General features: G+C 40.2%; 1 protein-coding gene across 3 annotated transcripts in view; it reads left to right on the top strand.

Annotated features, from left to right (window-relative positions):
- LOC139382375 (muscleblind-like protein 1) overlaps positions 1 to 22,106 on the top strand; it is a 75,272-nt gene extending 53,166 nt beyond the window's left edge. Inside the window, exons 4-9 of one of the 3 annotated variants that reach the window (XM_071126377.1) lie at positions 3,631 to 3,870; positions 5,693 to 5,746; positions 9,769 to 9,949; positions 13,260 to 13,295; positions 20,248 to 20,339; positions 22,050 to 22,106. In XM_071126377.1, coding sequence (XP_070982478.1) covers positions 3,631 to 3,870; positions 5,693 to 5,746; positions 9,769 to 9,949; positions 13,260 to 13,295; positions 20,248 to 20,339; positions 22,050 to 22,106 — 660 coding nt within the window. Of the gene's footprint in view, positions 1 to 3,630; positions 3,871 to 5,692; positions 5,747 to 9,768; positions 9,950 to 13,259; positions 13,296 to 20,247; positions 20,369 to 21,232; positions 21,240 to 22,049 lie in introns of those variants that run through there. The other 2 variants (XM_071126380.1, XM_071126378.1) reach the window with 2 other exon arrangements.
- Positions 22,107 to 22,377: the final 271 nt, after the last annotated feature.

The raw sequence follows: 22,377 nt of genomic DNA, 5'->3' as shown, positions 1-22,377 counted from the left end.
GGACAGAGGGTGGAGGGGAGGGAGGGAGAGTGGACAGAGGGTGGAGGGGAGGGAGGGAGTCTCAGGGCGAGTGGACAGAGGGTGGAGGGGAGGGAGGGAGAGTGGACAGAGGGTGGAGGGGAGGGAGGGAGAGTGGACAGAGGGTGGAGGGGAGGGAGGGAGTCTCAGGGAGAGTGGACAGCTCTGTGAACAAGGGAAAGGGTTGATAACAGGAAAGAAGATTTAGGGGGAGATGAGAAATCAATGACCAGCAGACTTGTTAAAGTCATCAGGGAAGGAGAGGAGAGGAGTAGGCAGGGGGGGGTGGCAAGGTGGAGGAAGGGGGTGTAGGAGCGATTTGGATTTCACTGACGAGGGGTGATTTCACGGAAATAATGGGTGAATCTGTCTACTCAAGCACGCCTACTGGTGTTACATTGTGGAACCAATCCACTAGCCTCGTTGGACAAGAAGTGGGTTTGCTATAAATACTCTTCAGAAGAAAAGCAGACATATTTTAGTGTCTGTCATATATACACATATTACATGCATGATGATGACGCATGGTAACCTTTGGGTAGAACTAGGATTATCAGCCTCTTTTTTTTGTTGGCCAACCAGGAGCTTTCCCAGGGTTTAATTTCCCTCAGAGGATTAGTACAGCTGTTAGACCAGGGCTAATAACTCTTATTGAGAGATTGAGACAGATCAGGGCACACAGCTCACCTGTCTTCTCCTCCCTCCGCCCTGTCTCTCCTCTCCCTCCACCCTCCACCCCTTCCCTCCTCTCACTCCACCCTGTCTCTCCTCTCCCTTCACCCTGTCTCTCCTCTCCCTCCACCCTGTCTCTCCTCTCCCTCCACCCTGTCTCTCCTCTCCCTCCACCCTGTCTCCCCTCTTCCTCAACCCTGTCTCTCCTCTACCACCACCCTGTCTCTCCTCTCCCACCACCCTGTCTCTCCTCTTCCTCCACCCTGTCTCTCCTCTCCCTCCACCCTCCACCATGTCTATCCTCTCCCACCACCCTGTCTCTCCTCTTCCTCCACCCTGTCTCTCCTCTCCCTCCACCCTGTCTCTCCTCTCCCTCCACCCTGTCTCTCCTCTCCCTCCACCCTTTCTGTCCTCTCCCTCCACCCTGTCTCTCCTCTCCCTCCACCCGCCGCCCTGTCTCTCCTCTCCCTCCACCCTCCACCCCTTCCCTCCTCTCACTCCACCCTGTCTCTCCTCTCCCTTCACCCTGTCTCTCCTCTCCCTCCACCCTGTCTCTCTTCTCCCACCACCCTGTCCCTCCTCTCCCTCCACCCTGTCTCTCCTCTCCCTCAACCCTGTCTCTCCTCTACCACCACCCTGTCTCTCCTCTCCCACCACCCTGTCTCTCCTCTTCCTCCACCCTGTCTCTCCTCTCCCTCCACCCTCCACCCTTTCTGTCCTCTCCCACCACCCTGTCTCTCCTCTTCCTCCACCCTGTCTCTCCTCTCCCTCCACCCTGTCTCTCCTCTCCCTCCACCCTGTCTCTCCTCTCCCTCCACCCTGTCTCTCCTCTCCCTCCACCCTTTCTGTCCTCTCCCTCCACCCTGTCTCTCCTCTCCCTCCACCCTCCACCCTGTATCTCCTCTCCCTCCACCCTGTCTCTCCTCTCCCTCCACCCTGTCTCTCCTCTCCCTCCACCCCTTCTGTCCTCTCCCTCCACCCTGTCTCCCCTCTTCCTCCACCCTGTCTCTCCTCTCCCTCCACCCTGTCTCTCCTCTCCTTCCACCCTCCACCCTGTCTCTCCTCTTCCTCCACCCTGTCTCTCCTCTCCCTCCACCCTGTCTCTCCTCTCCCTCCACCCTGTCTCTCCTCTCCCTCCACCCTGTCTCTCCTCTCCCTCCACCCTTTCTGTCCTCTCCCTCCACCCTGTCTCTCCTCTCCCTCCACCCTGTCTCTCCTCTCCCTCCACCCTTTCTGTCCTCTCCCTCCACCCTGTCTCTCCTCTCCCCCCACCCTGTATCTCCTCTCCCTCCACCCTCTATCTCCTCTCCCTCCACCATGTCTCTCCTCTCCCTCTCTCAAGAGACTATAATTTCATAATTTCATAATTTCTTTCTCTCTCTCTCTCTCTCTCTCTCTCTTGCTCACTCCCTCCCCTTCTTTTCTGAACATCTGCCTGACAACAAGGCAGCCTCTTTTTTAAAAGAGCCTTGCTGTTTTTGACGAGGCATGGCCAGCGAAGACAGGAGACAGAGACAGTTAACTGTGTCTAGACACAGGTCTGAGAAGCTAGTGTCTTCCTACACACTCAATACACACGCACACAAAACACACAAACCAATCCAGTAGAAAGAGAGGAGAGGAGAATAGGAAGCAGGTGTAGACTGTTGAGATGCACCCCAGGTCTTGTCTGGACGTGAGCTCGACACATTGTCAACCTGGCCATGCATGTACTGCCCCCTGCTGGAAAACCCAGGAATATCTGAATCTTGTCTTCACATCATCGATTTGAAAAACAAAATATTTATCCTTGAATGGTTAAATGAGAGAAGGCAAACATTACAAGATTGATGAGTGCTTACGCTGCTGATTATTCATTCTCAACTGTAATTAGCAGGTATTTGTTCTTTTTGATATATTCATTATGCATTTATATTCACTTATTCCCATCGCTAATTATTCCCATTAGTTATTATTCCCATTGCTAAATATTCCCATTGGTTATTATTCCCATTGCTAAATATTCCCATTGGTTATTATTCCCATTGGTTATTATTCCCATTGGTTATTATTCCCGTTGCTAATTATTCCCGTTGCTAATTATTCCCATTGGTTATTATTCCCATTGGTTATTATTCCCATCGGTTATTATTCCCATTGGTTATTATTCCCATCGGTTATTATTCCCATCGGTTATTATTCCCGTTGGTTATTATTCCCATTGGTTATTATTCTCATTGGTTATTATTCCCATTGGTTATTATTCCCATTGGTTATTATTCCCGTTGCTAATTGTTCCCATTGGTTATTATTCCCATTGGTTATTATTCTCATTGGTTATTATTCCCATTGGTTATTATTCCCATTGGTTATTATTCCCGTTGCTAATTGTTCCCATTGGTTATTATTCCCATTGGTTATTATTTCCATTGGTTATTATTCCCATCGGTTATTATTCCCATTGGTTATTATTCCCATTGGTTATTATTCCCATTGGTTATTATTCTCATTGGTTATTATTCCCGTCGGTTATTATTCCCATCGGTTATTATTCCCATCGGTTATTATTCCCATTGGTTATCATTCCCATTGGATATTGATAGGCTGAGGTGGAGGGCTCTTTCTGCCCATGACAGTGATATATATATAGACCTCAGTTATTAAACCCTTCCTCGTTATGTTGATGTTAGGCTGTTCATGTTTCTTTTTTTGTCTCGCCTAAAAAAAAAATGTTCACCTTTCCTCAGTGACTTGTTGTGTTGCCATGTGTCATGATGACGCGTGGTTTGGTAAGAACCTGACCTGATCTGATCTTATCTGATCTTATCTGATCTGACCTGATCTGACCTGACCTGATCTGATCTGATCTGACCTGTCTGTCTGTCTGTCTGTCTGTCTCTGTCTGTCTGTCTGTCTGTCTGTCTGTCTGTCTGTGTATCCACCCCTCCCTCCTCTCCCCAGGTGTGTCGGGAGTACCAGAGTGGTAACTGTACGCGGGGGGAGAGTGACTGTCGCTTCGCCCACCCCTCAGACAGCACCATGATAGACACCAACGACAACACCGTGACCGTGTGTATGGACTACATAAAGGGTCGCTGCTCCAGGGAGAAGTGTAAATACTTCCACCCTCCAGCCCACCTGCAGGCCAAGATAAAGGCTGGCCAACACCAGGTCAACCAGTCTGCTGCCACAGTAGCCATGGTAGGTATCCCTCTGTAACACCCCCCCCCCAGCCACTCCTCTCCAACCCCACCTACATCTGAAAACCTGCCCCCCACCCCCCCATCATCTCCCCCAGCCAGCCCCTTCAGCTCTGCTCTCTCAACCCTCTCCTGTCCTCTCTCATCCCCTCCCCCCACACCATCTAGACTGCCCAGCAGACATAGACAGTAAAGGTAATGGAGACTTATTATGCAGTTAGCTTAATTGTATCATGCTAAATGTGTGACTAACTGCCCCCTCTGACCCTGATCCCTTTCCTTTAGCTCTTTCAACTGTTATCACCTGTTATAGCGTGTGTTATAACCAGATATATTGTTATTTAACATGTGGTATAACTAGATATATTGTTATTTAACATGTGTTAAAACCAGATATATTGTTATTTAACATGTGTTATAACCAGATATATTGTTATTTAACATGTGTTATAACCAGATATATTGTTATTTAACATGTGGTATAACCAGATATATTGTTATTTAACATGTGTTATAACCAGATATATTGTTATTTAACATGTGTTATAACTAGATATATTGTTATTTAACATGTGTTGTAACCAGATATGTTGTTATTTAACATGTGTTATAACCAGATATATTTTTATTTAGCATGTGTTATAACCAGATATATTGTTATTTAACATGTGGTATAACCAGATATATTGTTATTTAACATGTGGTATAACCAGATATATTGTTATTTAACATGTGTTATAACCAGATATATTGTTATTTAACATGTGTTATAACTAGATATATTGTTATTTAACATGTGGTATAACCAGGTATATTGTTATTTAACATGTGGTATAACCAGATATATTGTTATTTAACATGTGGTATAACCAGATATATTGTTATTTAACATGTGGTATAACCAGATATATTGTTATTTAACATGTGTTATAACCAGATATATTGTTATTTAACATGTGTTATAACTAGATATATTGTTATTTAACATGTGGTATAACCAGGTATATTGTTATATAACGTGTTGTAACTGGTTGTTGTAACTTGTTATGCTTCTTAGAGCTGCTGTAATTGTGTGGCAATGCTTCCTCTTATTATATTTAGGACTTGTTGAGTATCAACTAAACAGCGTTGATACGTCTCCCTACAGAAACGTCATGTCATCACTAAAATATCAAGTAGTCCTGGACGCATTAGCTTTGAGCTATATGACTCACAGCAAATAATTCTGTAGTTTTCTGAAACCATGAAGTGTCTAACGGTAACTGCAGTAATAGCGTTTAGCTCAATCCAGTGACAGCGAATAGCAAGTAAAGCAACATTCCTGTGTAAGTAAATTATGTCAAGGCCCTAGTGTTTACAGTATCAACCCTACAGCCGTTAATGATGTCAAGGCCCTAGTGTTTACAGTATCAACCCTACAGCCGTTAATGATGTCAAGGCCCTAGTGTTTACAGTAACAACCCTACAGCCATTAATGATGTCAAGGCCCTAGTGTTTACAGTAACAACCCTACAGCCGTTAATGATGTCAAGGCCCTAGTGTTTACAGTATCAACCCTACAGCCGTTAATGATGTCAAGGCCCTAGTGTTTACAGTAACAACCCTACAGCCATTAATGTGCGTCCTCCAGCTATGTTATTTGTTGTATATTGCATTCCAATGATTTGTTGTTTTGTTTGTTTTGTTTGTTTTTGTTTTTTTTTCTCTCACCAACCCAAACTGCACTGCTGCCTCCATGATGCACCTCTGCTTGCCGGTTTATGTTAATGCGCTTGAACCCCATTGGCCCATTTCCACCTTGTGCTCGCTGCCTGCTAATTAAGGCTCAGTCGGCTGTCAAATCACTGAAGCGACCCCTCAACGCAACCTTTGACCTGGTACTATGACCTTTCACCTTTTAGCTTGGCATGCAGCTCTGTTATACTAGTTTCTAACTAAATACATCTTAGTAAGTTACTGTTTGCTAACCATTTCATATCTGGGGTGATAAATTGATTTTGACATTACTGTTTACTAAACACGTCATTGCTGGGATGTTTAATTGACTATGGCAATAATGTTTTCTAAACATTTCGTTGATGGGGTGATGAATTGATTGTGGTACCCCGTTAATTAACCTAAATATCCCTTTACATTACCATTCTATCTCTGTGTCAACGTGGGAATGAGGCGGGATTTGCAAAACACTTGCAGTGCCTAAGAAGCTTTTATTAGAGTGTTGTCTACAGTCAGTTCATCCCTTCTAGTCTATTAATCCTTATAATAACATGGTTTGAACGTTAATCTGGAATTAATTTAGTTAACGCAGCAGCTAAAACCATGATTGGTGTCTATTCAGGAGTGTTCAAGTATAAATATATGGCATGGTTATAATACGTTTTCTTATTATTGCCAGTTCTGCATGTCTAATTCTGGTGGACGGAGGGACTTTAGAATGAACAAGGCTTCTACTGTTAATCATGGAGCTAGAAGTGCAGCTTTTCTCTGTTAACCTCCTCTCTGTTAACACCATCTCTGTTAACACCATCGCTGTTAACATCCTCTCTGTTAACATCCTCTCTGTTAACATCCTCTCTGTTAACATCCTCTCTGTTAATATCCTCTCTGTTAACATCCTCTCTGTTAACATCCTCTCTGTTAACATCCTCTCTATTAATATCCTCTCTGTTAACACCATCTCTGTTAACATCCTCTCTGTTAATATCCTCTCTGTTAATAACACCATCTCTGTTAACACCATCTCTGTTAACATCCAATCTGTTAACATCCTCTCTGTTAACATCCTCTCTGTTAACATCCTCTCTGTTAACATCCTCTCTGTTAATATCCTCTCTGTTAACATCCATCCTGTTAACACCATCTCTGTTAGCATCCTCTCTGTTAACACCATCTCTGTTAACATCCTCTCTGTTAATAACACCATCTCTGTTAATAACATCCTCTATGTTAACACCATCTCTGTTAACATCCTCTCTGTTAATAACACAATCTCTGTTAATAACACCATCTCTGTTTACATCCTCTCTGTTAACATCCTCTCTGTTAATAACATAATCTCTGTTAATAACATCTTCTCTGTTAACATCCTCTCTGTTGACTCCTGGTTACTAGTAAAATCCTTATTATCTTTATTTTACAGAGCTCCTAATACGTTCTCAATGATGTGTTGTAAAAGCTGATTTACTTTTGCAGTATTCATGTTCTATATTTCTGTGTATATTGTCTGCATGTTGGTAACTACTTTTCTCTATTGTGACAATCTCTAGCTGTCACAATTCATAGACAAGCACCACTGTCTTGAAGGACTAGTGTAACATAGACCACTGTCTTATTATGGGGCTAGTGTAACATAGACCACGATCTTATTATGGGGCTAGTGTAACACAGACCACTGTCTTATTATAGAAGGACTAGTGTAACACAGACCACTGTCTTATTATGGGGCTAGTGTAACATAGACCATGATCTTATTATGGGGCTAGTGTAACACAGACCACTGTCTTATTATAGAAGGACTAGTGTAACACAGACCACTATCTTATTATGGGGCTAGTGTAACATAGACCACTGAAGGATTAGTGTAACATAGACCACTGTCTTATTATGGGGCTAGTGTAACATAGACAACTGTCGTATTATGTGGCTAGAGTAACATAGACCAATGTCTTATTATGGGGCTAGTGTAACATAGACCACTGTCTGATTATGGGGCTAGTGTAACATAGACCACTGTCTTATTATGGGGCTAGTGTAACACAGACCACTGTCTCATTATGGGGCTAGTGTAAAATAAAATACTGTCTTATTATGGGGCTAGTGTAACACAGACCACTGTCTTATTATAGAAGGAATAGTGTAACACAGACCACTATCTTATTATGGGGCTAGTGTAACATAGACCACTGTCTTATTATGGGGCTAGTGTAACACAGACCACTGTCTTATTATAGAAGGATTAGTGTAACATAGACCACTGTCTTATTATGGGGCTAGTGTAAAATAGACTACTGTCTTATTATAGAAGGAATAGTGTAACATAGACCACTGTCTTATTATGGGGCTAGTGTAACATAGACAACTGTCGTATTATGTGGCTAGCGTAACATAGACCAATGTCTTATTATGGGGCTAGTGTAACATAGACCACTGTCTGATTATGGGGCTAGTGTAACATAGACCACTGTCTTATTATGGGGCTAGTGTAACACAGACCACTGTCTTATTATGGGGCTAGTGTAACACAGACCACTGTCTTATTATAGAAGGATTAGTGTAACATAGACCACTGTCTTATTATGGGGCTAATGTAAAATAGACCACTGTCTTATTGTAGAAGGAATAGTGTAACACAGACCACTGTCTTATTATAGAAGGACTAGTGTAACATAGACCAATGTCTTATTATGGGGCTAGTGTAACATAGGCAACTGTCTTATTATGGGGCTAGTGTAACAGAGACCACTGTCTTATTATGGGGCTAGTGTAAAATAGAACACTGTCTTATTATGGGGCTAGTGTAAAATAGACCACTGTCTTATTATGGGGCTAGTGTAAAATAGACCACTGTCTTATCATGGGGCTAGTGTAAAATAGACCACTGTCTTATTATGGGGCTAGTGTAACATAGACCACGGTCTTATTATAGAACAATTAGTGTAACACAGACCACTGTCTTATTATAGAAGAAATAGTTTAACATAGACTACTGTCTTATTATGGGGCTAGTGTAACACAGACCACTGTCTTATTATAGAAGGACTAGTATAACATAGACCTTTATCTTATTATAGACGGACTGTAACATAGACCACTGATTTCTTTAGAAAAACTATTTTAATCATAGCTTTTGATCTAATGAAAATTGTTATTTTCTCTGTCTTATTTTCCACCACCCCTACAACCACCACCACCACCACCACCCTTACCACTACCACTACCACTACCACAACCACCACTACCATAACCACTACCACCACTACCACCACCACCATCACCTCCACTATCACCCTTACCACTACCATCACCATCACCACCACCACTATAACCCCCACCACCACCACTACCACAACCACCACTACAACCACCACCAACACCACTACAACCACCACTACCACAACAACCACTACCACCACCACTACTACACCACAACTACCACAACCACCACTACCATTACCACCAACTCCACTACTACCACCTCCACCACCTCCACCACTATCATCACTACCACTACCACTACCATTACCATCACCACTACCATTTCCCCCACCACCACTACCATTACCACCACCTCCAATACTACCACCTCCATCACTACCTCCTCCACCACCACTACCACCTCCATCACCACCACCACCACTACCATTACCACCACCTCCACCACTACCTCCACCACTACCACCTCCATCACCACCACTACCACTACCATTACCACCACCTCCACCACCCACCACCTCCACTACTACCACCTCCACCACTACCTCCTCCACCCACCACCACCACTACTACCACCTCCACCACTACCTCCTCCACCACCACTACCGCCTCCATCACCACCTCCACCACTACCTCCACCACCACCACTACCACTACCACCTCCATCACCACCACCACCACTACCATTACCACCACCTCCACCACCCACCACCTCCACTACTACCACCTCCACCACCACTACCACCTCCACTACTACCACTACCTCCTCCACCACCACCTCCATCACCACCACCACCACCACTACCTTTACCACCACCTCCACTACTACCACCACCTCCACTACTACCTCCTCCACCACCACCACCTCCATCACCACCACCACTACCATTACCACCACCTCCACTACTACCACCTCCACCACTACCTCCTCCACCACTACCTCCTCCACAACCACCACCTCTATCAGGGGCTCCCACCTTTACCTCCATTACCAAAGAGACCCACAGTTGAAAAATCCAACGGTGCCACCGCCATGTTCAATGCCGATGGCACGTTCCAGTACCAACAGGCCCTGGCCAACATGTTCCAGTACCAACAGGCCCTGGCCAACATGTTCCAGTACCAACAGCAGCAGTTCATCCCGCCGGGTAGGTTTGAACCTTTTACCTTTCACCTCTCAACTCATCACAACCCCTGAAGTCAAATCTGATGCTGCTTACCTCCATTCACAAACCCCAAACCTTACCAGTTAAACATCTGGCTTCATGCTCCTTGCCCATAACATCTCTTGTTTTAGGCTCCTTACCCATACAACCTCTGGCTTCAGGCTCCTTACCCATAAAACCTCTGGCTTCAGGCTCCTTACCCATCCAACCTCTGGCTTAAGGCTCCTTACCCATAAAACATCTGGCTTCAGGCTCCTTACCCATAAAACTTTTGGCTTCAGGCTCCTTACCCATAAAACCTCTGGCTTCAGGCTCCTTACCCATAAAACCTCTGGCTTCAGGCTCCTTACCCATAAAACCTCTGGCTTCAGGCTCCATACCCATAAAACCTCTGGCTTCAGGCTCCTTACCCATACAACCTCTGGCTTCGGGCTCCTTACCGGTAAAACCTTTGGCTTCGGTCTTGCACAGCATACATAGTTCTGATTGGACATTCATTCATTTTGCAGTATCCCTCTTATTGCAATGACAATTGGAAACACTAACAAAAACACACATACATACACCAGTCTGAAAACATTGGCACCACCCTGGTCCAACCACATACACCAGAACACAGGCACCATCCTGGTCCGACCCATATACACCAGAACACTGGCACCATCCTGGTCCGACCCACATACACCAGAACACTGGCACCACCCTGGTCCGATCCACATACACCAGTTTTTTTATTTTTTATTTTACCTTTATTTAACTAGGCAAGTCAGTTAAGAACAAATTCTTATTTTCAATGACGGTGTATGTGTATGTGGGTTAACTGCCTGTTCAGGGGCAGAACAACAGATTTGTACCTTGTCCGCTCGGGGGTTTGAACTTGCAACCTTCCGGTTACTAGTCCAACGCTCTAACCACCCTGCCGCAAATGCTCCCCAGTGAGGGTCCAGTAAGTGTTACTGTTGCTCAGATCCTGTAGTCTATATCTCCTCTCCCATTGTTGAACTGTCTGACAGAGATGGATCGGCTGGCTTTCAGACAGTTCTGGCAAATGCCAGATGGGGTGGTCTATTTTAACCTAGTGTGTCTGTATACATTGAAGGTTTGGAACAGAATTATCTTTATTTTGACTAACAATGGGATCCTCAAGTTAAAAAAAAAAGTGGCCTGGTGTTTTAGAAAGAACCAAGCTGATTTCTGCTCCCCAGTCCATCCCTGCTGTCAAGCCACAGTAGTCCAAGTCCACACTGAGAGAACTGGAGACAGCTTGTCCACAACCACTCTGGGCCAACAACGTTTAAATAAACTAAGAGGAGTATTGCAAGATAGCCATTTTCCTATTGGCCCTGGCACATAATTGATCTTGGCAGGTTATTGGCTGGTGCTAAAACGACATAGCTACAGATTTCTCACATCAAGATACATAACATCTCTGTGTTCTTTAGGTCTCTGTGTGTTTAATGAGTGACCCGTGTTAACAGTAATAATTAGCATTAATGGCAACTTAAATCTAATGCAACTTAAATCTGTCTAAATTCACTGCATTGTAGTTGATGTACAGGGCGTTCGGAAAAGTATTCAGACCTCTTGACTTTTTCCACATGTTGTTACGTTACAGCCTTTTCCTAAAATGGATTAAATAAAACATTTCCCTCCTCAATCTACACACACAACATCCCATAATGACATCACAATGTCCCATAATGACATCACAATATCCCATAATGACATCACAATATCCCATAATGACATCACAATATCCCATAATGACAGAGCAAAAATATGTTTTTAGAAATGTGCATGAGTATTCAGACCCTTTGCTATGAGACTCGAAATTGAGCTCAGGTGCATCCTGTTTCCCATTGATCATCCTTAAGATCTTTCTACAACTTGATTGGAGTCCACCTGTGGTAAATTCAATTGATTGGACATGATTTGGAAAGGCATACACTTGTCTATATAAGGTCCCACAGTTGACAGTGCATGCAGAGCAAGAACCAAGCCATGAGGTCAATGGAATTGTCCGTAGAGCTCCGAGACGGGATTGTGTCGATGCACAGATCTGGGGAAGGGTACAAAAACATTTCTGGCAGCATTGAAGGTCCCCAAGAACACAGTGGCCTCCATCATTCATAAATGAAAGACGTTTGGAACCACCAAGACTCTTCCTAGAGCTGGCCACTGAGCAATCGGGGGAGAAGGGCATTTAACAGAGTACAGAGAGATCCTTGATGATAACCTGCTCCAGAGAGCTCAGGACCTCTGACTGGGGCGAAGGTTCACCTTCCAACAGGAAAACGACCCCAAGCACACAGACAAGATTAACGTAGGAGCGGCTTCGGGACAAGTCTCTGAATGTCCTTGAGTGGCTCGGCCAGAGCCTGGACTTGAACCCCGTCGAACATCTCTGGAGAGACCTGACAATAGTTGTGCAGCAAGGCTCCCCATCTAACCTGACAGAGATTGAGAAGATCTGCAGAGAGGAATTGGAGAAACTCCCCAAATACAGGTGTGCCAAGCTTGTAGCATCATACCCAAGAAGACTCAAGGCTGTAATCGCTGCCAAAGGTGCTTCAACAAAGTACTGAGTAAAGGGTCTGAATACTTATGTAAATGTGATATTTCCGTTTATTTATTTTTTTATATATATATTTGCAAAAATCTCTAAAAACATGTCTTTGCTCTGTCATTATGGGGTATTGTGATGTCATTATGGGGTATTGTGTGTAGATTGATGAGGGGGGGGGGGGACTAGTTCATCCATTTCAGAATAAGGCTGTAACGTAATAACATGTGTTAAAAAGGTTAAGGGGTCTGAATACTTTCCAAATGCACTGTATCACCTGTGTAATTATGTGTAGCCTTTACCTGCAGTCAAATGACCTAATGGTCTCAACGGTGGAATGTTATGCACACTTTTCATAATTTCATAATCAATCAATTGTAATAACGCCGGAAATTCGGTGTTTCTATGTTATATTTCAGTTTTCTGTATATGTGAAGTGTAATATCGGGATGCAAACTCCAAATTGAATACATTTCAACTCGATATCGGACATGGTACAGTTGTCTTCTTTTTTTTAAAGCCCATAACCATGTGTGTGAGGTGTGTAGATTTGTTTAAGACTACCAATGAACCCTGATTTAGCCCACTGCAGTAGACGGTGAAAGTACTGTATCCTTCTGTACCCACAACAACACTGTCTCCCTCTAATGACACTGTGTTTTTGTGTGTTGATTTCTTCTCCCCGTCTCCCTTTCCAATCCACTTCCTGTTGCAATGCATGATGGGCAGGCTCAATATTGTGCATGACACCTGCAACAACTGTTGGTAGGTGCAAGCTTTCCATCCTGATTACCTCTAAGCCTTTTTAGTCCCTCATACTCCATCTCAAGACATCAAGGTGGACATTTTCCACTCTTGAGGCCAAGGGGGAATCTCAATAGTCCTCCTCATCTCCATCCCTTGATAGATAAAGATAAACTGAATTCCAGTGCAGTTTACATAAGATAATAAGTATAAACATATTAATACATGCATCTAGTGTCCCCAATACATACCAATACATACCAATACATACCAACACATACCAATACATACCAATACATACCAATACATACCAACACATACCAATACATACCAATACATACCAATGCATACCAATACATACCAATACATACCAACACATACCAATACATACCAATACATACCAATGCATACCAATACATACCAATACATACAAATACATACCAATACATACCAATACATACCAATACATACCAATGCATACCAATACATACCAATACATACCAATACATAACAAAGCATACCAATACATACCAATACATACCAATACATACCAAAGCATACCAATACATACCAATACATACCAATGTATACCAATACATATCAATACATACCAATGTATACCAATGCATACCAATACATACCAATACATACCAACACATACCAACACATACCAATACATACCAATGTATACCAATGCATACCAATACATACCAATGCATACCAATACATAACAATGCATACCAATGCATACCAATACATACCAATGCATACCAATACATACCAATACATACCAATACATACCAATGCATACCAATACATACCAAAGCATACCAATGCATACCAATACATACCAATACATACCAATGCATACCAATACATACCAAAGCATACCAATGCATACCAATACATACCAATACATAACAATACATACCAAAGCATACCAATGCATACCAATACATACCAATACATACCAAAGCATACCAATGCATACCAATACATACCAATACATACCAATACATACCAATACATACCAATACATACCAAAGCATACCAATGCATACCAATGAATACCAATACATACCAATACATACCAATGCATACCAATACATACCAATGCATACCAATACATACCAATGCATACCAATGCATACCAATACATACCAAAGCATACCAATGCATACCAATGAATACCAATACATACCAATACATACCAATGCATACCAATACATACCAATGCATACCAATACATACCAATGCATACCAATGCATACCAATACATACCAATACATACCAAAGTATACCAATGCATACCAATACATAACAATGTATTCCAATACATACCAATACATACCAATACATACCAATACATACCAATACATACCAATGCATACCAATACATACCAAAGCATACCAATGCATACCAATGCATACCAATACATAACAATGCATACCAATACATACCAATACATACCAAAGCAAACCAATACATACCAATACATAACAATGTATACCAATACATACCAATACATACCAATACATAACAATGTATACCAATACATACCAATACATACCAATACAGAACAATGTATACCAATGCATACCAATACATACCAATACATAACAATGTATACCAATGCATACCAAGACATACCAATACATACCAATACATACCAATACATAACAATGTATTCCAATACATACCAATACATACCAATACATACCAATACATACCAATGCATACCAATACATACCAAAGCATACCAATGCATACCAATACATACCAATACATACCAATGCATACCAATACTTACCAAAGCATACCAATGCATACCAATATATACCAATACATACCAATACATACCAAAGCATACCAATGCATACCAATGTATACCAATACATACCAATACATACCAATACATACCAATACATAACAATGTATACCAATGCATACCAATGCATACCAATACATACCAATGCATACCAATGCATACCAATACATACCAATGCATACCAATACATACCAATGCATACCAATACATACCAATGCATACCAATACATACCAATACATACCAATGCATACCAATACATACCAATACATACCAATGCATACCAATACATACCAATGCATACCAATACATACCAATACATACCAATACATACCAATACATACCAAAGCATACCAATGCATACCAATACATACCAAAGCATACCAATGCATACCAATGCATACCAATACATACCAATGCATACCAATACATACCAATACATACCAAAGCATACCAATACATACCAATACATAACAATGTATACCAATACTTACCAATACATACCAATACATACCAATACATAACAATGTATACCAATACATACCAATACATACCAATGCATACCAATACATACCAATGCATACCAATACATACCAATACATACCAATACATACCAAAGCATACCAATGCATACCAATACATACCAATACATACCTAAGCATACCAATGCATACCAATGCATACCAATACATACAAATGCATACCAATACATACCAATACATACCAAAGCATACCAATACATACCAATACATAACAATGTATTCCAATACATGCCAATACATACAAATGCATACCAATACATACCAATACATACCAAAGCATACCAATACATACCAATACATAACAATGTATTCCAATACATGCCAATACATACCAATACAAACCAATACATAACAATGTATACCAATACATACCAATACATACCAATACATAACAATGTATACCAATGCATACCAATACATACCAATACATAACAATGTATACTAATGCATACCAATACATACCAATACATACCAATACATACCAATGTATTCCAATACATACCAATACATACCAATACATACCAATACATAACAATGTATACCAATACTTACCAATACATACCAATACATACCAATACATAACAATGTATACCAATACATACCAATACATACCAATGCATACCAATACATACCAATGCATACCAATACATACCAATACATACCAATACATACCAAAGCATACCAATGCATACCAATACATACCAATACATACCAAAGCATACCAATGCATACCAATGCATACCAATACATACAAATGCATACCAAAGCATACCAATGCATACCAATACATACCAATACATACCAAAGCATACCAATGCATACCAATGCATACCAATACATACAAATGCATACCAATACATACCAATACATACCAAAGCATACCAATACATACCAATACATAACAATGTATTCCAATACATGCCAATACATACCAATACAAACCAATACATAACAATGTATACCAATACATACCAATACATACCAATACATAACAATGTATACCAATGCATACCAATACATACCAATACATAACAATGTATACTAATGCATACCAATACATACCAATACATACCAATACATACCAATGTATTCCAATACATACCAATACATACCAATACATACCAATACATACCAATGCATACCAATACATACCAAATCATACCAATGCATACCAATACATACCAATGCATACCAATGCATACCAATACATACCAAAGCATACCAATGCATACCAATGCATACCAATACATACCAATGCATACTAATACATACCAATACATACCAATACATACCAATACATACCAATGCATACCAATGCATACCAATACATACCAATACATACCAATGCATACCAATACATACCAATGCATACCAATACATACCAATGCATACCAATGCATACCAATACATACCAATACATACCAAAGTATACCAATGCATACCAATGCATACCAATACATACCAATACATACCAATGCATACCAATACATACCAATGCATACCAATACATACCAAAGCATATCAATGCATACCAATACATACCAATACATACCAAAGCATACCAATGCATACCAATGCATACCAATACATACCAATGCATACCAATACATACCAATACATACCAAAGCATACCAATACATACCAATACATAACAATGTATACCAATACATACCAATACATACCAATACATACCAATACATAACAATGTAAACCAATACATACCAATACATACCAATACAGAACAATGTATACCAATGCATACCAATACATACCAATACATAACAATGTATACCAATGCATACCAAGACATACCAATACATACCAATACATACCAATACATAACAATGTATTCCAATACATACCAATACATACCAATACATACCAATACATACCAAAGCATACCAATGCATACCAATACATACCAATACATACCAATGCATACCAATACATACCAAAGCATACCAATGCATACCAATACATACCAATAAATACCATTACATACCAAAGCATACCAATGCATACCAATGTATACCAATACATACCAATACATACCAATACATACCAATACTTAACACTGTATACCAATGCATACCAATGCATACCAATACATACCAATGCATACCAATGCATACCAATACATACCAATGCATACCAATACATACCAATGCATACCAATACATACCAATGCATACCAATACATACCAATGCATACCAATACATACCAACACATACCAATACATACCAATGCATACCAATACATACCAATACATACCAATGCATACCAATACATACCAATGCATACCAATACATACCAATACATACCAATACATACCAATACATACCAAAGCATACCAATACATACCAATACATACCAAAGCATACCAATGCATACCAATGCATACCAATACATACCAATGCATACCAATACATACCAATACATACCAAAGCATACCAATACATACCAATACATAGCAATGTATACCAATACATACCAATACATACCAATACATAACAATGTATACCAATACATACCAATACATACCAATGCATACCAATACATACCAATGCATACCAATACATACCAATACATACCAATACATACCAACGCATACCAATGCATACCAATACATACCAATACATACCAAAGCATACCAATGCATACCAATGCATACCAATACATACAAATGCATACCAAAACATACCAATACATAACAATGTATACCAATACATACCAATACATACCAATACATACCAATACATAACAATGTATACCAATACATACCAATACATACCAATACATAACAATGTATACCAATGCATACCAATACATACCAATACATAACAATGTATACCAATGCATACCAATACATACCAATACATACCAATACATACCAATGTATTCCAATACATACCAATACATACCAATACATACCAATGCATACCAATACATACCAAATCATACCAATGCATACCAATACATACCAATACATACCAATGCATACCAATACATACCAAAGCATACCAATGCATACCAATGCATACCAATACATACCAATGCATACCAATACATACCAATACATACCAATACATACCAATGCATACCAATACATACCAATACATACCAATGCAAACCAATACATACCAATGCATACCAATACATACCAATACATACCAATACATACCAAAGCATACCAATGCATACCATTACATACCAAAGCATACCAATGCATACCAATGCATACCAATACATACCAATGCATACCAATACATACCAATACATACCAAAGCATACCAATACATACCAATACATAACAATGTATACCAATACATACCAATACATACCAATACATAACAATGTATACCAATGCATACCAATACATACCAAAACATAACAATGTATACCAATGCATACCAATACATACCAATACATACCAATACATACCAATACATAACAATGCATTCCAATACATACCAATACATACCAATACATAACAATGTATACCAATGCATACCAATACATACCAATACATACCAAAACATAACAATGTATACCAATGCATACCAATACATACCAATACATACCAATACATACCAAAACATAACAATGTATACCAATGCATACCAATACATACCAAAACATAACAATGTATACCAATGCATACCAATGCATACCAATACATACCAATACATACCAATACATACCAAAACATAACAATGTATACCAATGCATACCAATACATACCAATACATACCAATACATATAAATACATACCAATGCATACCAGTGATTTAGTTGTCACTTGGCCAGGTGTTGCCTGATGGTAGAGAAAAGATGGATAGGAATTTGCGGTGAACAATTGAGATGTGGTACAGTGTTGTAGCACTCTGTTATAAACTGCTGTTAACTAAATAGATTGCAGCGATTCCCATAGTTAAACAATTGATTTTCTTGCATTATTTGTGTTTAAAGGGAAATTATTTGTAGTCGAATATTACATATAATTGGCATTTAGATTCACAGCTTGGAGAGAAAAAAATACAGAGCTTTTAATCTTCTATTTCCTGACAGAGTGGGACTGGACTGGACTGGGACGGACTGTGGGTTGCAGACAGGGTTAGTTATGGTATTATCATCTTATTGGTGGTGGAGGTGTTGGCGGGTCAGTTATGAGACGTGTATAGTTCTGGAAATGTGAATTAAGTGTATGAGTAATTTTGAGAATATTACGAGCAGTGAGATGTTGTTTTACTGTAGGCTAGTTGTTTCACCTGTTTTCCCTGTGTGTCACCCCTTTGTCTGTCCATATGACGTGCCACATAGCTGTAACAACCCACTCTGACACACTCATTGTCCTGACCCTTCATCCCAAACCTCAGTTATCCTGTTAGCTAACACCTCATGTAAAGGTCAGCTTAGAATCTGTTTTAAATGACATCAGTAATAGGGAATAAGAAATACACAAACAAATGATTTCCTAACGGTTGACATCAACAAACTAGTCTTTGAGGTTTAGAAGTGGTTAGAAGAGAATTAACCTGTATAAGACAGCAACATATCTGCCTGCTCCAGTTCATTTGCCTGTCTGATTTTTCTCTCCCCAAAGTACCCATGATGCACGGTGCCACGCCCGCCACTGTGTCTGCAGCCACCTCCTCTGCCACAAGCGTTCCCTTTGCAAACGCAACAGCCAATCAGGTTTGCTCCACTTCTGCTTCCTCTCTCTCGCTCCACTTCCTGTGATGGAAATAAGCCACTTCCGGGGTGGTGTTTTGAGAGTACTCTTCTATAGGCAGTATCCACCATATTTTTTGGTACTTATGACCACTCATTGAATGGTTATGAATGACCATCAGAAGAGGAGGATGGATGCGTGGTGATTGATTCCACCTCTAACTATTCCCCTGAGGCGTTTAAAGACACTGACCAACATTCAGGAAAACTACGACATCGTTTCCTCCTCAGTGGTCAGTGTTGTTTTATTTGTAATGGATATTCGCCGTTGGTTTAAATACGAATGATTGTGTATTCAGTGGTGTAAAGTACTTAAGTAAAAATACTTTAAAGTACTACATAAGTATTTTTTGGGGGTATCCGTACTTTACTTTACTATTTATGTTTTTGACAACTTTTACTTTTACTTCACTGCATTCCTAAAGAAAATGATGTACTTTTTACTCCATACATTTTCTCCTGACACCCAAAAGTAGTCGTTACATTTTGTATGCTTAGCAGGACAAGAAAATGGTCCAATTCGCACACTTATCAAGAGAACATACCTGGTCCTCCCTACTGTCTCTTATCTGGCGGATTCACTAAACACAAATGCTTTGTGTTTAAATGATGTCTTAGTGTTGGAGTGTGACCCTGGGTATCCGCAAATAAATAAAAATGTGCCGTTTGGTTTGCTTAACGTAATGAATTTTAAATGATTTGTACTTTTAATTTGACTTTTGATACTTAAGTATATTTTATCAACTACATTTACTTTTGATTCTTAATCGGGATCGGTGTCCCTTCCATGGGACGGTTGAGCTAACATAGGCTAATGCGATTAGCATGAGGTTGTAAGTAACAAGAACATTTCCCAGGACATAGACATATCTGATATTGGCAGAAAGCTTAAATTCTTGTTAATCTAACTGCACTGTCCAATTTACAGTAGCTATTACTGTAAAATAATACCATGCTATTGTTTGAGGAGAGGGAACAATTTGAAAGTGAAAAGTTATTATTAAAATAATTTGGCACATTTGGGCAGTCTTGATACAACATTTTGAACAGAAATGCAATGGTTCATTGGATCAGTCTAAAACGTTGCACATAAACTTATGCCATCTAGTGGCCAAAATCTAAATTTCACCTGGGCTGGAATAATACATTATGGCCTTTCTCTTGCATTTCACAGATTATAGTACAAAAAAAAATACTAAAGAACGGTTGTTTTTTTCTTTGTATTATCTTTTACCAGATCTATTGTTTACATTCTCCTACATTCCTTTCACATTTCCACAAACTTCAAAGTGTTTCCTTTCAAATGGTACCAATAATATGCATATCCTTGCATCAGGACGTGAGTTACAGGCAATTAGATTTGGGTATGTCATTTTAGCCGACAATTGAAAAAAAGGGACGGATCCTTAATTAAGAGTTAACTGTTTTTAGAACCGAATACTTTTCGTCTTTTACTGAAGTGGTATTTAATACTGGGTGACTTTCACTTCGTACTTGAGTCAATTTCTATTAAGGTATCTTTACTTTTACTCTAGTATGAGAATGTAGTACTTTTTACATCACTGGGTGTATTTAGCACAGTCTGTAAGTGAGGCATAGTCAAATGAAAATATCCCGTTGAGAGTGTTGTGTTGTAAAAGCTGTTTTCTCTCTATCTCTCATGTTCTTCCTCAGATTCCATTCATATCCACAGATCATCTCACTAGGCACAAGTATGTGACTCAGATCTAGAAATCTCAAGCAGAACAGTAAGACTAATTTTCGTACAAATGTGCAGTATGTCTATGCCAATCTCTTTTCGACGACGTTCTTCAAATTATTCTGTAAATTCATACATTTTTTCACGATTCTCTTCTGATCTATTCATTGTTCTCCCGCAGATGAAACTGCGGTGTGCCGGTGCCCCACAGCTCCCCACCCTTCATGCCTGTAAACGTAGAAATCTGTGGAAGATTATTTCTAGAGCCTGTAACATCCAACCACCTGTAAACTATCGTGGTAC

This window comes from Oncorhynchus clarkii, chromosome 24 (genome assembly GCF_045791955.1).
Source record: "Oncorhynchus clarkii lewisi isolate Uvic-CL-2024 chromosome 24, UVic_Ocla_1.0, whole genome shotgun sequence".
Taxonomy (NCBI): domain Eukaryota; kingdom Metazoa; phylum Chordata; class Actinopteri; order Salmoniformes; family Salmonidae; genus Oncorhynchus; species Oncorhynchus clarkii.
The sequence above is the reverse complement of the archived record's forward strand: the minus strand, read 5'-3'. Positions and strand labels throughout refer to the sequence as shown.